Below are 20,175 nucleotides of genomic sequence, written 5' to 3'. Positions count from 1 at the left end.
GAACCCTGGTCCTGGAGGGCTGCAAACCTGCATGTTTTCCATGTCTCCCTGCTTCAACACAGCTGATTGCAATGAGGCTCGTTATCTGGCTTTCTGCTGGACTTGGCCATGAATCTTGATTCGATTCAGGTGTGTTGAAGCAGGGAGACATGGAAAACATGCAGGTTTGCGGCCCTCCAGGACCAGGGTTCCCCACCCCTGATTTAGAGAATCAAAACAGAAGTTGATTAATGTACAGAACTGTATTTGTGGCAAGTATAATTAGTTAAAGAGCAAAAACTCAGTAGGTTAAAGGAAAAAAAAAAGATCCAGCCCGTGACCCACATCAACTTTCTTCAGGGTTGTGGGTCAGAGTCCTTACCAACCAGTACAACAACCGCTCTGCAGAGGAAACTGTCAGAATGTACATAGGAACGAAAAACTGCAGATCACATCCGTAAACCGAATGGAAACTATAAAGATAAATTATATATGTGTCTGTAGAGAAGCGTTGTGTATATTACAACAGATATTTCTCCATTCTGTAGTTTTTATTGTGGTTCTCCTTTTGATCTCTTTCAGAAACTGTTTCAAAGATTTTGTTCTGTTTTGAAAATCAAACTGAAGTCATTGCTCAGTGCAGAGAATCGTATTTGTTGTCAAATATAACTATTAAGAGTAACTCGCTCCGCTCAAAAAAAAAAAACACTTAGTCAGTCAGTGCAATTCCAACTTGGTCAAATCAAAACAAAATTCAATAATTATTCAACACTGGTACCTGACGTTGATTCAACAGTGACTCGATGTTAAAATGCCAGCTGGAAAAATGTCCTCCAGGGAAGAAATAAGTGAAATATTAGTAACACTAAGCTCACCATGTAGCTATTCTTTATTTTAAGAATTAGTCAGAGTGCATCGATTCCTCCGAGTCTCTCTTCCCTCCTGTGTCTTCATATTCCCTCTGTCTCACCTCACCTCTCTGTGCCAATCTTCCAGTTATCCTGTTGTCTCATCTCGTCCTCCTTTCTTGTGCGATTCAGCATCCCTTTCTGTCTCCCCGTTGCCAGATGTCTAATAATCTATCAAAACGCTGGTTTAATCTCAGTTGACCTTTGAATCAACCCTGGTCCTGACACTAATAGATGCATTAGAGGCATGATAGACAGTTGCCTGTGTGTAGGACGGCATGATAACCAGAGATATAGTTGTATAAAAACAATGGTAAGACATTCAAACTAATGTGGGAACTGGAGAGCAGTGGCAGCCAGCTGCACCAGTATTCACTCCTGGAACCGCAAAATCAGAGTGAGCCAATAACTGAAGATGACCAACTAATTTGGGGTCTTTTCTTTTTCTATCAGGTAGCATGTCCTCACAAGTGAGACTGCAGCTGTTGCCGAGGGCCAGGTGTTTGTTTGATGAGCCCATCCAGGTGAAGGTGTCCGGGTTGAAGTCGTACCAGGTGGTCACCATGAAGGCCAGATCAACGGACGAGAGAGGGCGACTCTTCAAATCATCTGCCGTCTACAGAGCCGACGAGAGCGGGGAGATCGACCTGAACAGAGACCCCTCACTCAGCGGGAGCTACATCGGGGTGGAGCCCATGGGCCTGCTGTGGTCGCTGAGCCCAGAGACTTTGCACAAGCTTTTTACCAAACTTAAAGCACTCATCCCCCACGTGGTGAAGATCTCTGTGCACGAGGAAGGGGAGGAGGGCCAGATGCTGGCTGAGGTGACCAATGAGAGGTTTCTGATTGCTGACGGGGTCAGTCGAGTTCCTGTCAGCGAGGGAAATATCCAAGGAATCCTCTTTACGCCCCCAGGTTCTTGCTGCCTCTCTGACTGGGAATATGGGGAAATTCTCACACACATTTCCATTTGTTAAGAATATACACACTGTTTTGACATTGTAAATGTGACGTGAACAAGATGTGAACCTGGGGCCTGTTTCACAAAACAATAATAATTGGTTAATTTCTTATATCTTTGTTATCCAGGATAAACTTATCCTTGTTCCGTTTGCGCAAAAGCGGGATAGGGAAAAGTGGGATATGGTCTAACTTAAGTTGCCACAGAGATTTATCCTGTGGTGGTGTCTGTAGAGGTCTGAGCTCCTCATTTGCCTCCATGAGAACTTCCTCTCCTGGTGGAGAGGAGGACACCACTCGGGTAGTCATGGTTAATTTATGGTTCTGTGATCAATTGCGGAGGTCTTTTTAGGGAATCATGTTTCCGCGCTGATACTGGATTGGTTTCATCTGGTTTGATAAATCTGTGTTCTCATTCTGGATTGGTCTTTTGTGCAGCCAAGTAAGCCTGCATAGTCTTGTTTTTAACTGGATGAGCAAGGCTCCGTCATTTTAGCCTCGTAAACCAGACCCGCCCACTCCTCATCCACATTTGGATTTGGAGTTAAGCTTAGTCTGGATAGGAGCCCATTGAAACTTCTTGCAGGGGGTGTCGGTTACTCCTTTGACTGACAGCGCACTTCAGCCAATCAGCGCTTCAAAACAAATACGTCATCAAAATGCGTTCGCTTCTCTAAGGATTAGCGTTGGCTCTAGCTTCCTGACACGCAAAAACACCTTTTCCTGTTAAACTCACCAAGCGCAGACTCTTGCTCTTGCTTGATTGTTGTAATTCTTGGTATTTTGGCTATAACTTTACTGATTGCAGCTTTCAGACGATGGTTAAGGTTAAAGTCCGTCATCTCCGATGTGTGCAGCGATAGCGTCACTTCCGGTTTAGCCACCGGAATTCGCCAAAAAATTTTGAAAACAAAAAGCGGCAACGCTGATTGGCTCGGCCGTTTCAGGACTGCGTGAAATCCTCTTCTATGGGCTCCTACCCAGACTGAGCTCATCTCCAAAATCCAAACGGATGAGGAGTAGGTGGGTCTGGTTTACGAGGCAACCGTCATTTATTCTGGATGTCTGAATCCTGCATTTGTGTAGCAGGCCCCTGGGGTCCTAAGTTAAACTTAAGCGGTAGCACTTGCCGAATGGAGGACATGTGTCTACAATCCACCAGGTAACATTGGTTTTACCATCTGTGTTCCAGGAGAAGGACCATTTCCTGCCGTGTTGGATTTGTGCACCTTCATGTCTGAGACAAGAGCCTGTTTGCTCGCCAACAAAGGCTTCATGGCTCTCGCAGTAGCCGTGTTCCATGACAAGCCCTGCAACGTTAAAGAATTGCACTTGGACCCCCACCAAGAAGCAGTTGACTTCTTACTGAAACAACCAAAGGTGAGTTTGTTGTCAAACTTCTAATGTCACACTGAGACAAGCCAGTCAAACATTATCCTTCTGACTCTTCATGGCTAATGACTATTTCACAGGTGGGCAGCAAAGGAGTTGGAGTGTTGTCACGATCGAAGGCAGGAGATGTGGCGTTGGCACTTGGTGCCTTTGTGCCTGGCGTTGAGGCCATAGTATGGATCAATGGATGCAGTGCTAGTAGCGGCTTTCCTCTTTTCTACAGAAAGTGTCAGATCCTCTCACCATTGTCATCGGACATAAGCAAGGCAATCCCCACCGAGTCAGGAGCAAGCATCATCAAGCACATAATTGAAGATCCCCTGGCAGAGGAGAACAAGGGCAGCCTGGTCCCTGTTCAGAAAGTCGAGGGGCGTTTGCTCTTTGTGGCTTCAGGAGACGACATGAACTGGGATAGCAAGGGCTACATGGATGAGATGGTGGAGAGACTGAAGCACCATGGAAAGAACAACTTTGAGACTGTGTACTATACTCTGGCTGGACACTTGCTGGAGCCACCGTATTACCCCTTCTGTCCCTCTAGTTTTCATATCATGACTCCTTATCCAGTCCTCTGGGGTGGTGAGCCAAAAGCCCACATTACAGCTGAAATGGACCTTCATGAGAAGATCCAAGAGTTTTTTAAAACTCACCTGAGCTGTGATCCTGATGAAAGTACAGCCAAGTTCTAGAACTTGAGAGAAACGATGCATGTCATAATCACCAACACACAAGGATCGAGCACAATGTTTTGGGTGAGAAACTGAGGAATGGAAGCATCACTCCATGGAAGCTGAAGTGGCACCAGAACATCAGACACCCCAAGTTGGAGTGTCAATCCAAGGAGTTCATGTGTTCATCCTCGGGGAGAAAACACTTTTTTTTTTTTTTTTTTTTTTTTTTGTTCTTTGCAAAATGGAATAAACCACTTTCGTACATCATGAGATTGCATGAGATGTTTTTTTTTGTTTGTTTTTTTTGTTTTTTTGTTTGTTTTAAAGGATATGGTGTGGGTGGCATTATCCCAAGTTTACAGTGATAAATAGTTCAGAATCATGGTTCATGTGGAGTTCTTGAAAGCCTACTTCCATTAATAAATCTATAACAGTGGCATCAGAAATATTCATCAGACATTCTGTACCAATAACCTCCCAGGTTTTCACTTCTTGTAACTCCTTAATTTACAGAAACATTAGCTATGTAAGAAAGATTAATGTCTCATGAAGCTAAATTTGTCAAGATTAACTGGGTAATTGTGAAAAAAAAACAATTACTAAACTCATCGAAGTTGATTGATGTCCATCTGGGAAAATGCAAGTTACACTTAAATCTGCTTTTCAAGCGTAACTTGTTCCAAGCATAAAATGTCACTTTATCCTTAATTGACTCCAGGTTGTTGACCCGCCTTCCGTGTCAATATTTCTCCTCACACACACAGCTCTTAATCTGACCAGTAACAGCTCATACATCAAGTTTAAAGGGATGCTTCAACATTTTGTCAAATTGGCCCATTTAGCGCAATTCCTTAGTAATTTTGAACATACTGTTTTTTGTGATGGCGAGCTATTGTTTATTCTGTGGTGAGTCGAGGAGGGCTTCGTGGCGGACATAATGGAAGTGGGGGGTATTTTTGCTTCCCCTCGTCAAATTCATCAAATACACAATCCAACAACCCCAAAACACTTTGGTGGACACGAATTATAATCTGAACAGTTACTACGTTGTGAAATAATGCAAAATTACCAGATTGAGTTGTTTATGCGAAGATTGCTAAGACGGAACTGCTTACTGAATATGGCGTCTGGGCGTAGTGATTTCAAAAGAAAAAGTAGTTCCCAGTATTTGCTTCAATGTCGTAACGCTACAACATTATTTGTTGGTGTTCCACAGCGTAGTGAATGTGCGGATTATAATTCGTGTCCACCAAAGTGTTTTGGGGTTGTTGGATTGTGTATTTGATGAGTTTGACGAGGGGAAGCAAAAATACCACCCACTTCAATTATGTCTGCTGCGAAGCCCTCCTCGACTCACCACAGAATAAACAATAGCTTGCCCTCACAAAAAACGGTAAGTATGCTGTTCGAAATGACTAAGGAATTGTGCGAAATGGGCCAATTTGTCTGTCGAAGCAGGGAGCCATGGACTTCCCAGTGGATGCAGGAGCAGCAGGGTCCACAGCGGACCCAGAAGCTGAACTCCGGCTTTCATCACATCGTATTCACCCTGTGACAGGGCATGTGTGTGGTTTTAGTATGTGTGAATTTATACTCAAGATGATATAATTAATACTCAAGACGCAAGATGTCGCTCGTATGTGTATGAGAGTTGCTTTTATGTGTATGTGCAAATGATCATTGTAATACATGCATAATTTCAGAGGTGTGTGTGAGATGGTTAGAATTAAATTTTATCTTGGACGACGCCTCATAAACTCCTGCTGGTTTGCGAGTACTCCACCCCGCAGCACACAGTGCCCTCTGGAACCATTTACAACACCTATAAGACACCCTAAAACCATTTGAATGAGTGACAGAAGTATTGTATGTTGCTCCAGAAAAATCTCAAATAGTCCTCGTGTTCCTTTGCGACGTGAAACTGGTTTAACATCCTTTCAACATTGCTCATTAGAGTGATTGAGGTCTTTAAGACTTAAAGTCCCTGGAGTTACCTCCATAGGAGAAACAATTGTAATTTTGCACAATTGTTTGGATCATCTTTAAATGGATAGACAGTGAACACATTTTGAACAAATGCTTCAAATTTAATCACTCAGCTGTGGAAAACAAGCTATTTGAGGAGTTGTTGTTTATACCCTGTTTGGTTGAATGTCACTTGTCATGAACAACCACTTATTGTTGTGGGATTTTTGGTGGATCAGAGCCAAAGATGATGAGTCAAGGTGGTGTTGACGCTGCACAAGGAGGATTTATTCAGGATTGCGGAGGAAGCACACACAAATCAGCTGATTGAGAGCAAGGTTGTTGCTCCGAGGAGAATCCAGCCCGACTCGGGCATAACTCCCGGCCATGCCATGTCATATAGCCAGATCTCTCGAGACTAGCAGACGTTGTTTCTCAGGGGAACAGTCCCTAGGCCAAGTGACTTCAGACAAAACAGAGCGACCTTCACACTGTGTTCCTGAGAACTTGAAAACAAGGCATTATTCCATATCACTTATGTTGCAGCCTTTAAAATGAATGAAGTTACTGGTGAGTCCTTTTTTTATGTTGAATGGATATGCTGAATCGTACTTACTGGATTAGAGCAACTGAAGTGACCTCAAAAGCTGAAATTTTGATGCATATTATGATTTTCTCAATAAATGTAGCAAAAAAGGAATACACAGTCATTTCAGCAACACTTTATTTCTGTGGGCGAATGCTTCTTAAATCACGGATGGCTGCCATGTGATCTCTTTTCATCAAGGAAACCAAAATGTTTCAGTTCTTATTCATACTCCCACAATGGACAAAATTAACATGTTTATTAATAACCCTGATTCGAGATAAATCCAGTTTGAATAAAAATACAAAAAACTGCTACTTTGCACAGTGAATAGTTACAGAATGCACTATCTATTTCTGCTTTTATGCTTGATACTTTTTATTTTTGCATAAATTCACCTGTCTATATTTGTTGTTTGTAAAATTAAATTGCCAAAGACTTCTCTGGTTATACCAACCAAGTCTCACTCCAGATTGGGCAATACCTGCATCGGTCCGCAGCACATATTGTACTCAAAAATGTTCCGAAATTTGTTGCATCGCTGTATTTGATCATCGCAGTCTTTAGGCATATCTTCAGGTCACATGATGCTGTCTCTGCCTGGCCTGAATGAAAAACTTGGCCAACATCTGTTCTGTTTTCGTGGATATTGCTGTATTTTAAGATAGTTTGTGGCTTTGCCTTCATTTTGACAACTTTTCGAGTGACAAATGTACACTTTATTTGCATATTCTTTGTTCAGTTTACACCGCAGACTATTTGTTTGTTCATTCATTCAGCTTGATGAACAACAATTTAGCTATGCTACAGTTTTCTTGTTGCTAGGGTGGTTGCATCAGATGCAGTCCCGGACCTAAATATATGCCCATAAGAAAGACCGGGGTCAGAGGTGAAACCACAAATGCAGCACCAACACGTTCCTCCACAAGACCTCCTCTCAGGCTTTTATCCCCAACCTGTCACCCAACAGAAGAAGGACGAGAGACCTGCCCTGCTGACCTCAGCTACTTTGAAACAAAACATTAGATAACATCAGATCAAGCAAAGCCTCCTTTCTGAATTCAATGACTCAATGAAGTTTGAAGCGTAACAGTACAATGAGCCCCACGTGTGAACTCTGCTGCTACTCCTCTTCCATTTTTTTTTTCTTTGAAATTTATTTATTTGATCTGGTGGAGGAGGCTTTAAAACCCAGATTTGGATCATTCAGGAATATCACAGCTTGACAGGAAGACACACACCCGCCAACACCTATACTCTTAAGTAAGTCTGCAAAGTTTTTTTCCTTTGATATCAGCATTCATGTTTATTGCATTTGCTTATGCATTTGTGAATAAATAATCACATTGAATTATTGAATAGAACAAATAAAGCCGTCTAACAGCATTTTCTTAAATCAATCTCAATAATCCCATTTAAATATATTTTGTTATTTCACTGCCACTGAACCACAATGGAAATATTTTTTTTCACTTAATGTTGATGTCCATGTCTTTTGTTAAATGTTAAAACTTTGCATTTTTTTGCATGTGTTTCAACAAATGAATTAAATTAATTAATCAACCGGTGTGTTCAGTCTAAAATGATGGCAATGTTTAAATATCTGATCCCATTATTTTACTCTGTTTGTAACTGAGAGTGAAGAAAACCTGAGAAAATCTGCTCACTTCCACAGAACTGCTGGATGCTGCACTGAGCTCCCCATGTATCTATCCTCGATGATGATAACTGCAAAGAATAGTAAAATGAAAAGTCGCCCGGAGTGCATTATCAGCTAAATGAAGAAACAGATGCATTGGAGGCCTGACACAGTGCTGCCGCTGTATGTTCTCGCTTCTTTTCTTTAAGAATGTAATGAGTGAATGACAGTGGATGTGTGCAGATGGAGAGGCAGAGTCCTGTAAGTGCAGTCAGTTGTTGACCAGGGAGAACAGAGTGTTGGTGTTCCCCTGGTGTTCACCAGAGCCGATCAGACCAGTGTTCTGATTTAGCTGTCGGGAGGGGGTCTTGTTAAAGAAGAAAATGGTTATTGTGAAATTCTTTGTGAATGATGAGTCCGGGGTCTTGTGAAGGCATCGGGGAATGGGGGTACTCTGACTGGGGATGAGGAGCTCACTGCCCTCCAACCCTGGTCTTCCCGGTCTGGCTTCTGGGGGGGCGTGATGACTCCCCCTTCAGGATCCGGGTGAGGCTGTGGAATGCTTGGCAAGGGTGTTCTTCTGGGCCCTGTCTGTCTCATCCTTGTGTTGGGGCCATGTGGGCACACCCACATTTTCATGTAGGCTTCTCTTGGCTGGGGGTGGTCTCTGACACTGTCACTTCACGAATGTGGATAAAACTAGGGCCGTCACTTTAATTCATTATTAGATTAATTAATTACACCACAGATTAACACATTAAAACAATTAATCAAAGATTATTTATAGCACACTTGAGTGGCAGTTCAATGTGAATAGAACTGTTGTCTTATTTAGAGGCATGTTATACTTGTAGTATTGATTTTAAATTTCTGTATTGAGTTAACTTCAGTATTCATTTTGAATTTAGTTTGCTAATGAGCTTGACCAAATAATCAGGGGTCTTTTCTTTTTCTATCAGGTAACATGTCCTCACAAGTGAGACTGCAGCTGTGGCCGAGGGCCAGGTGTTTGTTTGATGAGCCCGTCCAGGTGAAGGTGGCCGGGTTGAGGTCGAATCAGGTGGTCACCATGAAGGCCAGATCAACGGACGAGAGAGGGCGGCTCTTCAAATCATCTGCCATCTACAGAGCCGACGAGACCGGGGAGGTCGACCTGAACAGAGACCCCTCGCTCAGCGGGAGCTACATCGGGGTGGAGCCCATGGGCCTGCTGTGGTCGCTGAGTCCAGAGATCTTGCACAAGCTTTTTACCAAAACTAAAGCACTCATCCCCCACGTGGTGAAGATCTCTGTGTATGAGGAAGGGGAGGAGGGCCAGATGCTGGCTGAGGTGACCAATGAGAGGTTTCTGATTGCTGACGGGGTCAGTCGAGTTCCTGTCAGCGAGGGAAATATCCGCGGAGTCCTCTTTACACCTCCAGGTTCTTGTGGCCTCTCTGACTGGGAATATAGGAAAATTCTCACAAACATTTCCATTTGTCAGGCTTTAAGAATATACACATTGATTTGACATTATATCAGTCATCTATATCTATAGTCATCAGTCAGACAAGGAACACACTCAAAAATGTTGGATTAAAAACAACCCAATATGGGTTCTTTATTAACCCAAAACTGGTTAAATATTGGACAGAACACAAGCTGGGTCATTTTGACCCAACAAGTTTGTGGATTCCTAAAACCAACAGTCGGGGATATTTGAACAACCCAGTTGAGTTGTTCAAATAATCCAACTACAGGCTCAATTTGACTACACTGTTGGGTTCTTTTTACTCAATCAGCTGGGTTGTTAATTTCTAATCATTAACTGTATTATGCTGTAGCGTCAAGAAGTGATTGAAGGCATGAGACGAGGCTATTAACTCCCCTTCGCTCAACCAGGGCTTTTGTTGTTACATAACTAATGCACACCAGGAACAACACACACACTAACTGACAGTTAAATACGACAGCTCGCAGGCCCCATGTGACTCCCCTAGCAACACCCCTGGCTCACGGTCCGACACATAAAAAAAATAAATGCAAAACAAAAGTGGCAACAACACTCAGAACAAAAAGACCAAACAGAACTCAGAATAAAGAAGCAATAACAAACACATATGAGCCCCCAAAACGGCCCCAAAAGTCCCGAACAGTTCTTCCCATAATCCCTTGTGCCCCCCCAGGGCACAGTCACCTGCCGCAGCAACCTCCAGCGGCCCCCGCAGCCTCTACAATATCATAAATACTGAACAGTGATTTGCAGAATTTTTTAGAAACTGAGCATATAAACTATTTTAAAACATTGTTTAAGAAAAATAACTAACATTTAAAATATACAGAACACAAAAATATTTGAATAAAAACACTCTTGTAATTGTATTTTACAAAGAGAAACAATGACTTAATCTTTTCAGATTACCCAAATGTGTCAATACAACTCAGATTCTCGTAAAAATCTAAATAAAGCTCTCTAGAAGAATCTGCCAGCAGCGTCTCTATTGTAACAGTCTTTTTCTCTTTTGCTATAGCAGCACTAAGTATCGGTATTGGTTGCGCATGTGCGAGTGTCAACCTAACATGTTGGGTAGTCCAAAATAACCCAACACATTATAATGGAAATTACAGCCCAACAGCAAATAACTCACCTGCCAACTACAATAACCCAGCAATCTGGGTTATTAGATTACCCAGTTTAATGAAAACAACCTCAACCCAGCTGTTGGGTTGCAAAAATAACCCAACATTTTTAAGTGTGAAGGATTCAAAGATTAAGGAATGATTATGAATACTTCCTCCAAAACATCTAATTGATCTTGATTACACAAACAGACACATTAAGAGCGTTTGACTTTCTATAAAATGATCATCCGACTACCAAGAGTCAGTGATTGTGATTGTGACATGAACAAGATGTGAACCTGGGGCCTGTTGAACAAAGTCAGGATAATTGATTGATTTGGGATATATCAGTTAGCCAAGATAAACTTATCCTTTTTCCGGTTGCACGAAAGTGGGATATATTTTAACCGAAGTTACCATGGAGATTTATCCTGTGGTGGTGTCTGCAGAGGTCCGAGCATCCTCTCCTGGTGGAGAGAAGGACGCCACTCTGGTTGTCATGGTCAGTCCGTGATTCTGTGATCTATTGCAGGGGACTTTTTAGGTAATTGTGTGCGATACTGGATACTGGACTGGTTTCAACTGGCTTGATAAATCTATGTGTTGTCATTCTGGATTGGTCTTTTGTGCAAGAAATAAGCCTGAATCGTCTTGTTTTGGATTGAATGAGCAAGACTCAGTCATTTATCCCGAATGTCTGAATCCCAAGTTTGTGTAGGAGGCCCCCATTGTCCAAAGTAGCAGTGGCACTGGCAGAATGGAACACATGTTTTTTTAATCCACGAGTTAACTTTGGTTTTATCGTCTGTGTTCCAGGAGAAGGACCGTTTCCTGCTGTGTTGGATTTGTGCACCTTCGTGTCTGAGACAAGAGCCTGTTTGCTCGCCAACAAAGGCTTCGTGGTTCTCACTGTAGCCATGTTCAATGACAAGCCCCGCGACATTAAAGAATTCCACTTGGACCTCTACCAAGAAGCAATTGATTATTTACTGAAACAACCAAAGGTGAGTTTGTTGTCAAACTTCTAATCTCACACTGAGACAAACCAGTCAAACATCATCCTTCCGACTCTTCATGCTCTCTAATGGCTGTTTCACAGGTGGGCAGCAAAGGAGTTGGAGTGTTGTCTCGATCGAAGGGAGGAGATGTGGCGTTGGCACTTGCTGCCTTTGTGCCTGGCATTGAGGCTATAGTGTGGATCAATGGATGCAGTGGCAGCAGCGTCTATCCTCTTTTTTACAAAAAGCATCAAATTCTCTCACAATTGTCATTGGACATAAGCAAGGCAATCCCCACCGAGTCAGGAGCAAGCATCATCAAGCACGTAATTGAAGATCCCCTGGCAGAGAAGAACAAGGGCAGCCTGGTCCCTGTTCAGAAAGTCAAGGGGCGTTTGCTCTTTGTGGCTTCAGGAGATGACCTGAACTGGGACAGCAAGGGCTACATGGACGAGATGGTGGAGAGACTGAAACGCCATGGGAAGAACAACTTTGAGAGTGTGTACTATCCTCTGGCTGGACACTTGCTGGAGCCACCGTATTACCCCTTCTGTCCCTCTAGTTTTCATATCATGACTCCTTTTCCAGTCCTTTGGGGAGGTGAGCCCAAAGCCCACATTGCAGCTGAAGTGGACCTTTGGGAGAAGATCCAAGAGTTTTTTAAAACTCACCTGAGCTGTGATCCTGCCAAAAGTACAGCCAACTTATAAATTTTACTGGACTGACAGGCAAGACAGCGACTGAAAAATAATGCATGTCAGATTCACCAACACAAGAACATAAAGCACAACTTTTTGAAATGCCCGTGTTTCAATCAATTTTGATTCGTCCAGCTTCCAGTCAGTTTAACCTGCATGCATGTCGTTTTTTAAGTTTAGTGTGTTTTTTTCTTTTTATCTTTGATGAAAGGAATTCAGTTACGACTGATAATAATTTGTAAGTGAGAGCATTTTTTTTTTTTTATGTTGAAACACGTTTTGCTCTAGAAACACTGTTCCTTCCACCCTGCTGATGTCTTATAGTTACAGTCACCAAATTAGAATGAGCAGCATTTCCAAAAAACCCTGGGCCGAGAATCCAGGGCCCAAGGGCCCAAGAAAGTACAATGTTTTTTTCCAAAAGCGGACACTTTTGGACATGCTTTGGGAACTCCATCCCCATGGAAACAGGGGACAATGCAACATTTCAAAAACTCTCCAACTCCATCTCCGTGAAAATGGGGGACAACATAACTTTTCTGAAATACCGCTGCAGCGCACCCACACTGTAGCCGTAGTGAAGATGAACAATAACAATGGCGGCCTCTGGGGTGACATGACTTAGGGTTGACAGTCCCATAATAGCAATCCAACCTGGTCATCTGTTCATACGAATGTCTGTGTTGTCCCCATTGTTAATGTTTTGGGGTATTGTAATCTTTGCCAATGTGTGGGTTTCATTACATAAACCAAAAAACAGTTTTTGTCTTTTCTGCAATCCTAAATAAAACCTTCCAGAGTGTGCTGACACACTGACTCTTCATCTTTGGCTCTGTCTCACAAAGTTACAGAACAGCATGGAAGACAGTGAAACAGACAGCTCAGGTCCAGCACCACAAATACTTTATATCTGCAAATGTCTGTGTAAAATTCTGTTTAAAGGTTCAGCCTAAAAGTTGCTGATGCAAATAGATCGCAGTGTCAGAAATAAACACACCCAAATAGAAAAAGAAAGAATATAATCACATTTCTTTCAATTATTGTAACATGTTTTTTTATTTTCATCATGTTGAAGAAAAGGTTTTATACTTCAGTATTTTTCAGCTGTTTAAGCGAATTAACTCTAACTTCTTAATAAGTCTTAATAATTCTTGAGCTTCATCATGCAGAGCTCAAACATTGTTCGGCCTACTCAGACCTGTGATAGATTCAGCTTTAGCTCCATCATGTGGATGAGGAAAGAACAACTGTTTGTCCTGCATGAATTAATACAATCTCCCCTGGCTTTACAGACATGAGTCAAACTGCACACCTCCATTCCTGAAAGCAGTGGCTCGTCGTCCACGCTGTGAGATCGGCTGGCCTCTCTCTGGACTGTTTGATATACATGGAGCTTTTTTAAACATGAGAGTTCACTTTCCTCTAAATCCCTTCACAGCTTTGCAGGAACAGGACAGCCACACATCAAATGCGGATTACTTGCCTTTGGTCCATCAAGGAGACAAGATGCGGACTTTTTGATTGTGTGATTGCAATATTTGTGGTTAGGAGAATTCAAATTTATTGCCATTACGCTTGTACAAGTACGGGGTTTCAAAAAGTTGTTTGACACCCAATTCAAAAGTGCCACGCACAGATTTGGTTATTATGTTGGTAAATATTGTAGTAGTAGGCATAGTGGACTCCATGTCCCATAGTGCAATGCTTCTATGTGTGTGGTTTTTACTTCCTGTTTACTAAAGCGAAAGCACGTTGCTAACAAGAGTCCACGGCGTCCCGTGTCTTCATTATACATGGTGTCAGAAGCGGCGAACTGTAAGTCCCACCGGTGTATTCCAGTGCAGTACAGTGCAGTTGACTTGCGGAAGAAGTTTTCGTGCAGTGTACTCCGCAAATGACGGGCAAAACCGCGGATCGCGGCGACGCTAGCAGTTAGCACGTTGCTAGGCAACGGCCGCGCTCGGCTCATGTCGGCAGAGAGAGAAGTACAGAGAGACGGTGCATCTAACGCAGATTCTGAAAGTGAAGAAGACACCAGGAATTTGGCTACAGAGATGGCGACCACTGTACATTTAACTCCTCCAGAGCCATTCGATTTTGCATGTCCGTCTGACTGGCCAAAATGGATCAGAAGATTTGAAAGGTTCAGGATTGCAACCGCGCTGGACAGCAAATCAGAGGAGTATCAAGTAAATTCACTCCTGTATGCGATGGGAGATGCTGCTGATGATGTTTTGGCAGTTTTGCCATTAACTGCTGACGAAAAAAAGCAATATAATGCAGTGAAAACGGCATTTGACAAGCACTATGTGGGAAAACACAACGTCATTTTTGAGCGAGCTCAGTTCAACTCCAGACGTCAACAGGACGATGAGAGCGCAGAATCATTCATCACAGCTGTTCACAAGCTTGCAGAAAACTGTGGATTCGGAGTGCTCAAAGAGGAACTGATTCGGGACAGAATTGTAGTGGGAATAAAAGACAAGAAACTGTCAGAAGCACTACAAATGGACTGTGATTTAACCCTTGCCAAAGCCATACAGAGAGTCAGACAGAGTGAAACTGTGAAGAAACAGCAAACAATTCTACACAGTAATTCTGCAGAAGACAAGACGCTGAACATGGACTCAATCAAAGCAAACATGAAGAAAGGAAAACCTCAGGCATGGCAACAGTCAAAGAAAGCACAAAAGCCGACAAAGCAGGTCGACAAGGAATGCGGTCGCTGTGGAAGAAAGAGCAAACATTCGTGGAAAGAATGTCCAGCCAGAGAGGTACAGTGCAGAAAATGTGAGAAAAAGGGGCATTTTGCTGTAGTATGTCGTAGTGGTGAAGCTGCAGGATTAAAAGAAGTCACAGAAAATCCAAATGACACAGATAGTGACGACTGCGTGTTCTTGGGAGAAATTGGTACAGAGAGGTCAGAGCCCTGGGTGGAAAAGGTCGAGTTAAATGGGGAAAATGTCCAGTTTAAGCTTGACACGGGGGCAGATGTTACATCCATTCCTGAAATGCTGTACAAACCAGAAAGAGATGGCATGTTGCACACACCCAAAAAGAAACTTTTAGGGCCAGGCAGTTACCCCCTAAAAGTGAAAGGCTGCTTTGGAGCGCAGTTGGTAGTGAAAGGCCGCTGCACATTACAAGATGTCTACTTAGTGTCAGGCCTAGTACAGCCTCTGTTAAGCAGACCCGCTTGTGAAGCATTGGGGCTGGTGGTCAGAGTAGACACTGTCACTGAACCTGAGACAGATTTCAGAGCAGCATATCCTACAGTGTTTCAAGGTTTAGGCAAACTAAAAGAGCCTTACCACATAGAGCTAGAGCAGGGAGCCATACCCATAGCTCTTTCAGCCCCCCGGCGTGTCCCTCTCCCCCTCAGAGATGCAGTTAGGGAAGAGTTGAGCAGAATGGAAAAAATAGGAGTCATTTCAAAGGTCACTGAGCCTACGGAGTGGTGCTCAGGCATCGTCGTCATTCCCAGACCTGCCAATAAGCCGCCCAGGATCTGCGTGGACCTCACACCCCTAAACACAGCAGTGAAAAGGGAGCGCCACATTCTTCCTGCAGTGGATCAAACGCTCGCACTGATGAAGGATGCTCAAGTGTTTACAAAGTTGGATGCCCGTTCCGGATTTTGGCAAATCCCCCTCACACCAGAGTCACGGCCCCTCACAACCTTCATTACGCCTTTTGGGAGGTTTCAGTTCAATCGCCTTCCCTTTGGCATAGCATCAGCGCCCGAGCATTTCCAAAGGAGAATGTCGCAGATGCTTGAGGACTTTGATGGTGTAATCTGTCATGCAGACGACATACTTGTATACGGCAGGGACAGAAAAGAGCATGACGAGAGACTGCACCGCGTGCTTCAAAAGTTCCAAAAGGAGGGTCTCACTCTTAATGAGAAGTGTGAGTTTGCGAAAACAGAGATTATGTTCGTTGGACACAAAGTTTCAGCAAAAGGCATTGAAGCTGACCCAAACAAGGTAAAGGCAATCCAGCAGCTGCCACAGCCAAAGTGTGTGGAAGATGTGCGACGTCTTTTGGGCATGGCTAACTACCTTGCCAAGTTCATGCCACAGCTGGCTACCATCACAACACCACTTAAGGAGCTGCAAAAGGAGAGAAATGAGTGGATCTGGGCAGAGCCACAGGAGACAGCATTCCAGAAACTGAAGGAAATACTCAGCTCTCCTGAAGTGCTCGCTCAGTACTCCAACACAGCTGACACAAGAGTTGCTGCAGATGCATCGCCATACGGCATTGGAGCTGTACTCACACAGAAGCAGAGTGACGGCATGTGGCGACCAGTGACCTACATTTCCAGAGGACTAACTGATACAGAGAGACGCTATGCGCAAATAGAAAAGGAGGCGCTAGCGGTCACATGGGCGTGTGAGAGACTTTCATCGTATCTCATGGGTCTACAGTTCACGCTCATCACGGACCACAAACCCCTGCTACCTCTTCTGAGCACAAGAGGCTTGGATGATCTTCCTCCTCGAATCCTAAGGTTCAGGCTGAGGCTGCTCCGATTCGCATTCACAATCATCCATGTTCCAGGAAAGAACCTCGTCACAGCTGACACCCTGTCGCGTGCCCCGTTGGGTGGTCCGCCCTCTGCAGGAGATCTACAGTTGGAGAAAGAGGTCGAAGTTTTTGTCGATACTATTGTATCCTGTCTCCCCGCCACAGACAAAAAGCTGGAAGAGATCAAGTCAGCACAAGAAGAGGACAAAGTGTGCACAAAGGTGAAGGACTACTGTGTTAAAGGGTGGCCAGAAAAATGTAAGCTGGATCCAGATCTCAAAGCTTTCTGGCAACACAGGATGGACTTACATGTTGGTCACGGCCTTCTCATGAAAGGAGAAAGACTCGTGATTCCACCACCTCTGAGAGCAGACATTTTGCAACGTCTGCACGCAGGTCATCAAGGGATTACCAAATGCAGGGCCAGAGCTAAGGAATCGGTCTGGTGGCCCGGCATCTCTGCTCAGATTGGTCAAATGGTGGAAACATGTGAAACGTGTCAAAAGTACAGACTTCAGAGCCGTGAACCGCTGCTGTCCACTCCACTTCCGGACCGCCCTTGGCAGAAGGTTGGAATGGATCTGTTTGAGTGGTCAAAGAAACAGTACATTTTGATCATTGACTTTTTCTCGAGATACATTGAAGTGGCACAGCTCAAGCAAACGTCGGCAGAGGTCACTATTACAGCTGTCAAAGAGGCCTTTGCTAGACACGGAACTCCAGAGACTGTGGTATCAGACAACGGGCCGCAGTTTTCGTCAGTACAGTTCAAACAGTTTGCACAGCAGTACCACTTCACACACGTCACAAGCAGCCCGAGGTACCCCCAGGCCAATGGTGAGGCGGAACGAGCTGTTCGTACCATCAAGGATCTGTGGAAAAAGGACACTGACTTTAACAGAGCACTGCTGGCATACAGATCGACCCCACTGGAACACGGATTTTCACCAGCCCAGCTGCTTATGGGAAGAAACCGCCGCACCGCCCTACCTCAAGTCACAACCAAGTTGGAGCCGAAGTGGCCAGACCTGCCAACTTTTCGAAAGGAGGAGGAGAAGGGGAGGTGTGAGCAGGCGAAACACTACAACCGGAGACACCGAGCCAGACCACTCTCCAAACTAACACCTGGACAGAAGGTGTGGATTACCACTGAAGGGACGACAGGAGAAGTCCTCAGACCCGCTGACGCTCCAAGATCCTATGTGGTTGAGACTGACAGAGGTCTCCTCAGGAGAAACAGGAGCCACTTGAGACCTACAGGGACTACCACCAGATCTGGTCGTGTGGTGAAACCTCCTGATAAATTGGATTTGTAAAAGATTCTATGTGTTGCAGTTAAAGAAAAAAATAAGAATGTTTTGTATTCTGTTGTTCAGAAAATATGCAGCTGCAACTCAAAGGAAAAGCTAAGAAGAAAAACAATGTTTATTTTGAAAATAAGTCACAGCACTTTAGTGTTTATGCTGTCAGTCACTTTGCATGCCTGTTCATTTGATAAAGCATGACTTTAGCTAAAAAGAGGAGGTGTAGTAGTAGGCATAGTGGACTCCATGTCCCATAGTGCAATGCTTCTATGTGTGTGGTTTTTACTTCCTGTTTACTAAAGCGAAAGCACGTTGCTAACAAGAGTCCACGGCGTCCCGTGTCTTCATTATACAAATATGAATACAGATTAAACACACATTCATTTATTGTTATTTAGTGCAGTTGTAAAGCTTTGTGTGGTTGTGACATTTTCTTCATTCCGCATGTGAACATTTCAACAACTCTAACATGTTTTCAACTCAACACAGGTGATAATTCAACCTGGTTTTTATTGATTTGGGTGGGTTTGACCTCATGTTTTGACTGGACTCTGGTGTCAGACGTGATAACTGTTTTTCATTTTTCCCATGTTATGTTTTTTTCTCTGAATAAGATATCTTCCATAAACCTCTCATTATTATACATACTTGTGTCATATCTTTAATTTCCTTGTCCATGTTCATGTTGTCTTACGGCTTTATCAGTCCTCCGTCAAAGCAGTTGGAATCGTATCAGCAGGCAATAAGAGGACAGATAAAGTTTGACAGATCAATACTATTGTCTGATTTATTTGGACTTGGCTGTAAATAGTTCATATTGAAGTGAATCTGGAATACAGTCTGTTCGCTTCACATATTCAACTAAGACCAATATTTTTCTTTGCATGATGAAGATCTTGTGAAAACTTTAGGACAGTGGTGGCAAAGAGGCTAGTCGAAGCCGATGAAGAGCAACAGAACAGTGAGCGGTGAGACAACGCAGCAGTTTGAGTACAAACCTCAACATTTCACCATCACTATTGTGCTGAAACCATTTTTTTCCCCAATTATCTCATCTGCATGTCACTCTAACACAAACTGCTGACTTGAAGGATTGCAGTGTCAGTGTTTCGTGTCTGAGTTTCTGTGTTCACCGATGATCGACCTCCTTCCGGAGCTGTCCTGGTGCACGCCACGTCGCCACACACTTGCATAAATTAAAGATTGAGATTAAGACATTTTTGTGCATTAAACTGGTGATTTTGATTTTGTGTGTTCATTTCAAGTTCACAAATGATGTGATTGTGGTCAAAAATTGAAAAAAAATTGAAACGACTGACAGCACAAGAATAGCGTAAATATATTAAACTGTAACATAAGTGAAAAAAGAAAAACTTTGTAATTAAGTAATTTATTAATGCTTGGAACTTCCAGATGTTCCAGAGTTCAGTAATTTATATTTACGATATCAATCACCCAGTTGATCAATCGAGACAATTTCAATTCCAAGAAGGAACCTGTGATGTTATTGGTACAGAATGTCCCTGATGAATATTTCTGATGCCACTGTTATCGATTTATTAATGAGATGGAAGTAGGCGTTCAAGAACTCCACCTGAACCATGATTTTAAACTATTTATCACTGTAAACTTGGGATAATGCCATAGTGTTTAATATCGAAAAAAAAAAACAGTTGAGGACATCTCATGACACACTATGTATGGAAAAGGTTTACTACATTTTGCACAAAAAAAAAAAAAAAGTTTGTTTTCTTTGAGGATTAACCCCTTGGATTTAGACTCCACCTTGGGGTGTCTGATGTTCTGCTGCCACTTCAGCTCCCATGGAGTGATGCTTCCATTCTCCAGTTTCTCACCACAAACATGGTCCTTGCTCTTTCTGTGTTGGTGATTTTGACATGCAGTGTTTTTCAGTCGCTGTCTTCCCTGTCAGTCCAGTTAAAT

General features: G+C 43.3%; 2 protein-coding genes across 2 annotated transcripts; both read left to right on the top strand.

Moving 5' to 3' along the window:
- The first annotated feature begins 1,345 nt into the window (after nt 1-1,345).
- Nucleotides 1,346-3,928, top strand: LOC115405450 (acyl-coenzyme A thioesterase 1-like). The gene is made up of 5 exons (XM_030115033.1): nt 1,346-1,802; nt 3,040-3,227; nt 3,320-3,412; nt 3,463-3,465; nt 3,506-3,928. The coding sequence occupies exons 1-5, from the start codon at nt 1,346-1,348 to the stop codon at nt 3,926-3,928; spliced, it is 1,164 nt and encodes a 387-aa protein (XP_029970893.1).
- A 5,136-nt stretch (nt 3,929-9,064) lies between these two features.
- On the top strand, nt 9,065-12,409 carry LOC115405605 (acyl-coenzyme A thioesterase 1-like). The gene is made up of 3 exons (XM_030115225.1): nt 9,065-9,521; nt 11,518-11,705; nt 11,801-12,409. The coding sequence occupies exons 1-3, from the start codon at nt 9,065-9,067 to the stop codon at nt 12,407-12,409; spliced, it is 1,254 nt and encodes a 417-aa protein (XP_029971085.1).
- The last annotated feature ends 7,766 nt before the right edge of the window (nt 12,410-20,175 follow it).

This window comes from Salarias fasciatus, chromosome 18 (genome assembly GCF_902148845.1).
Source record: "Salarias fasciatus chromosome 18, fSalaFa1.1, whole genome shotgun sequence".
Lineage (NCBI taxonomy): Eukaryota > Metazoa > Chordata > Actinopteri > Blenniiformes > Blenniidae > Salarias > Salarias fasciatus.
This window is presented reverse-complemented; position numbering and strand designations above follow the sequence as displayed.

Coding starts and splice junctions, on each gene's coding strand:
- LOC115405450 (XM_030115033.1), top strand. CDS start 1,346: ATGTCCTCACAAGTGAGACTGCAGCTGTTGCCGAGGGCCAGGTGTTTG. Junction 1,803..3,039: donor AATCCTCTTTACGCCCCCAG/GTTCTTGCTGCC, acceptor TCTGTGTTCCAG/GAGAAGGACCATTTCCTGCC. Junction 3,228..3,319: donor TCTTACTGAAACAACCAAAG/GTGAGTTTGTTG, acceptor ACTATTTCACAG/GTGGGCAGCAAAGGAGTTGG.
- LOC115405605 (XM_030115225.1), top strand. CDS start 9,065: ATGTCCTCACAAGTGAGACTGCAGCTGTGGCCGAGGGCCAGGTGTTTG. Junction 9,522..11,517: donor AGTCCTCTTTACACCTCCAG/GTTCTTGTGGCC, acceptor TCTGTGTTCCAG/GAGAAGGACCGTTTCCTGCT. Junction 11,706..11,800: donor ATTTACTGAAACAACCAAAG/GTGAGTTTGTTG, acceptor GCTGTTTCACAG/GTGGGCAGCAAAGGAGTTGG.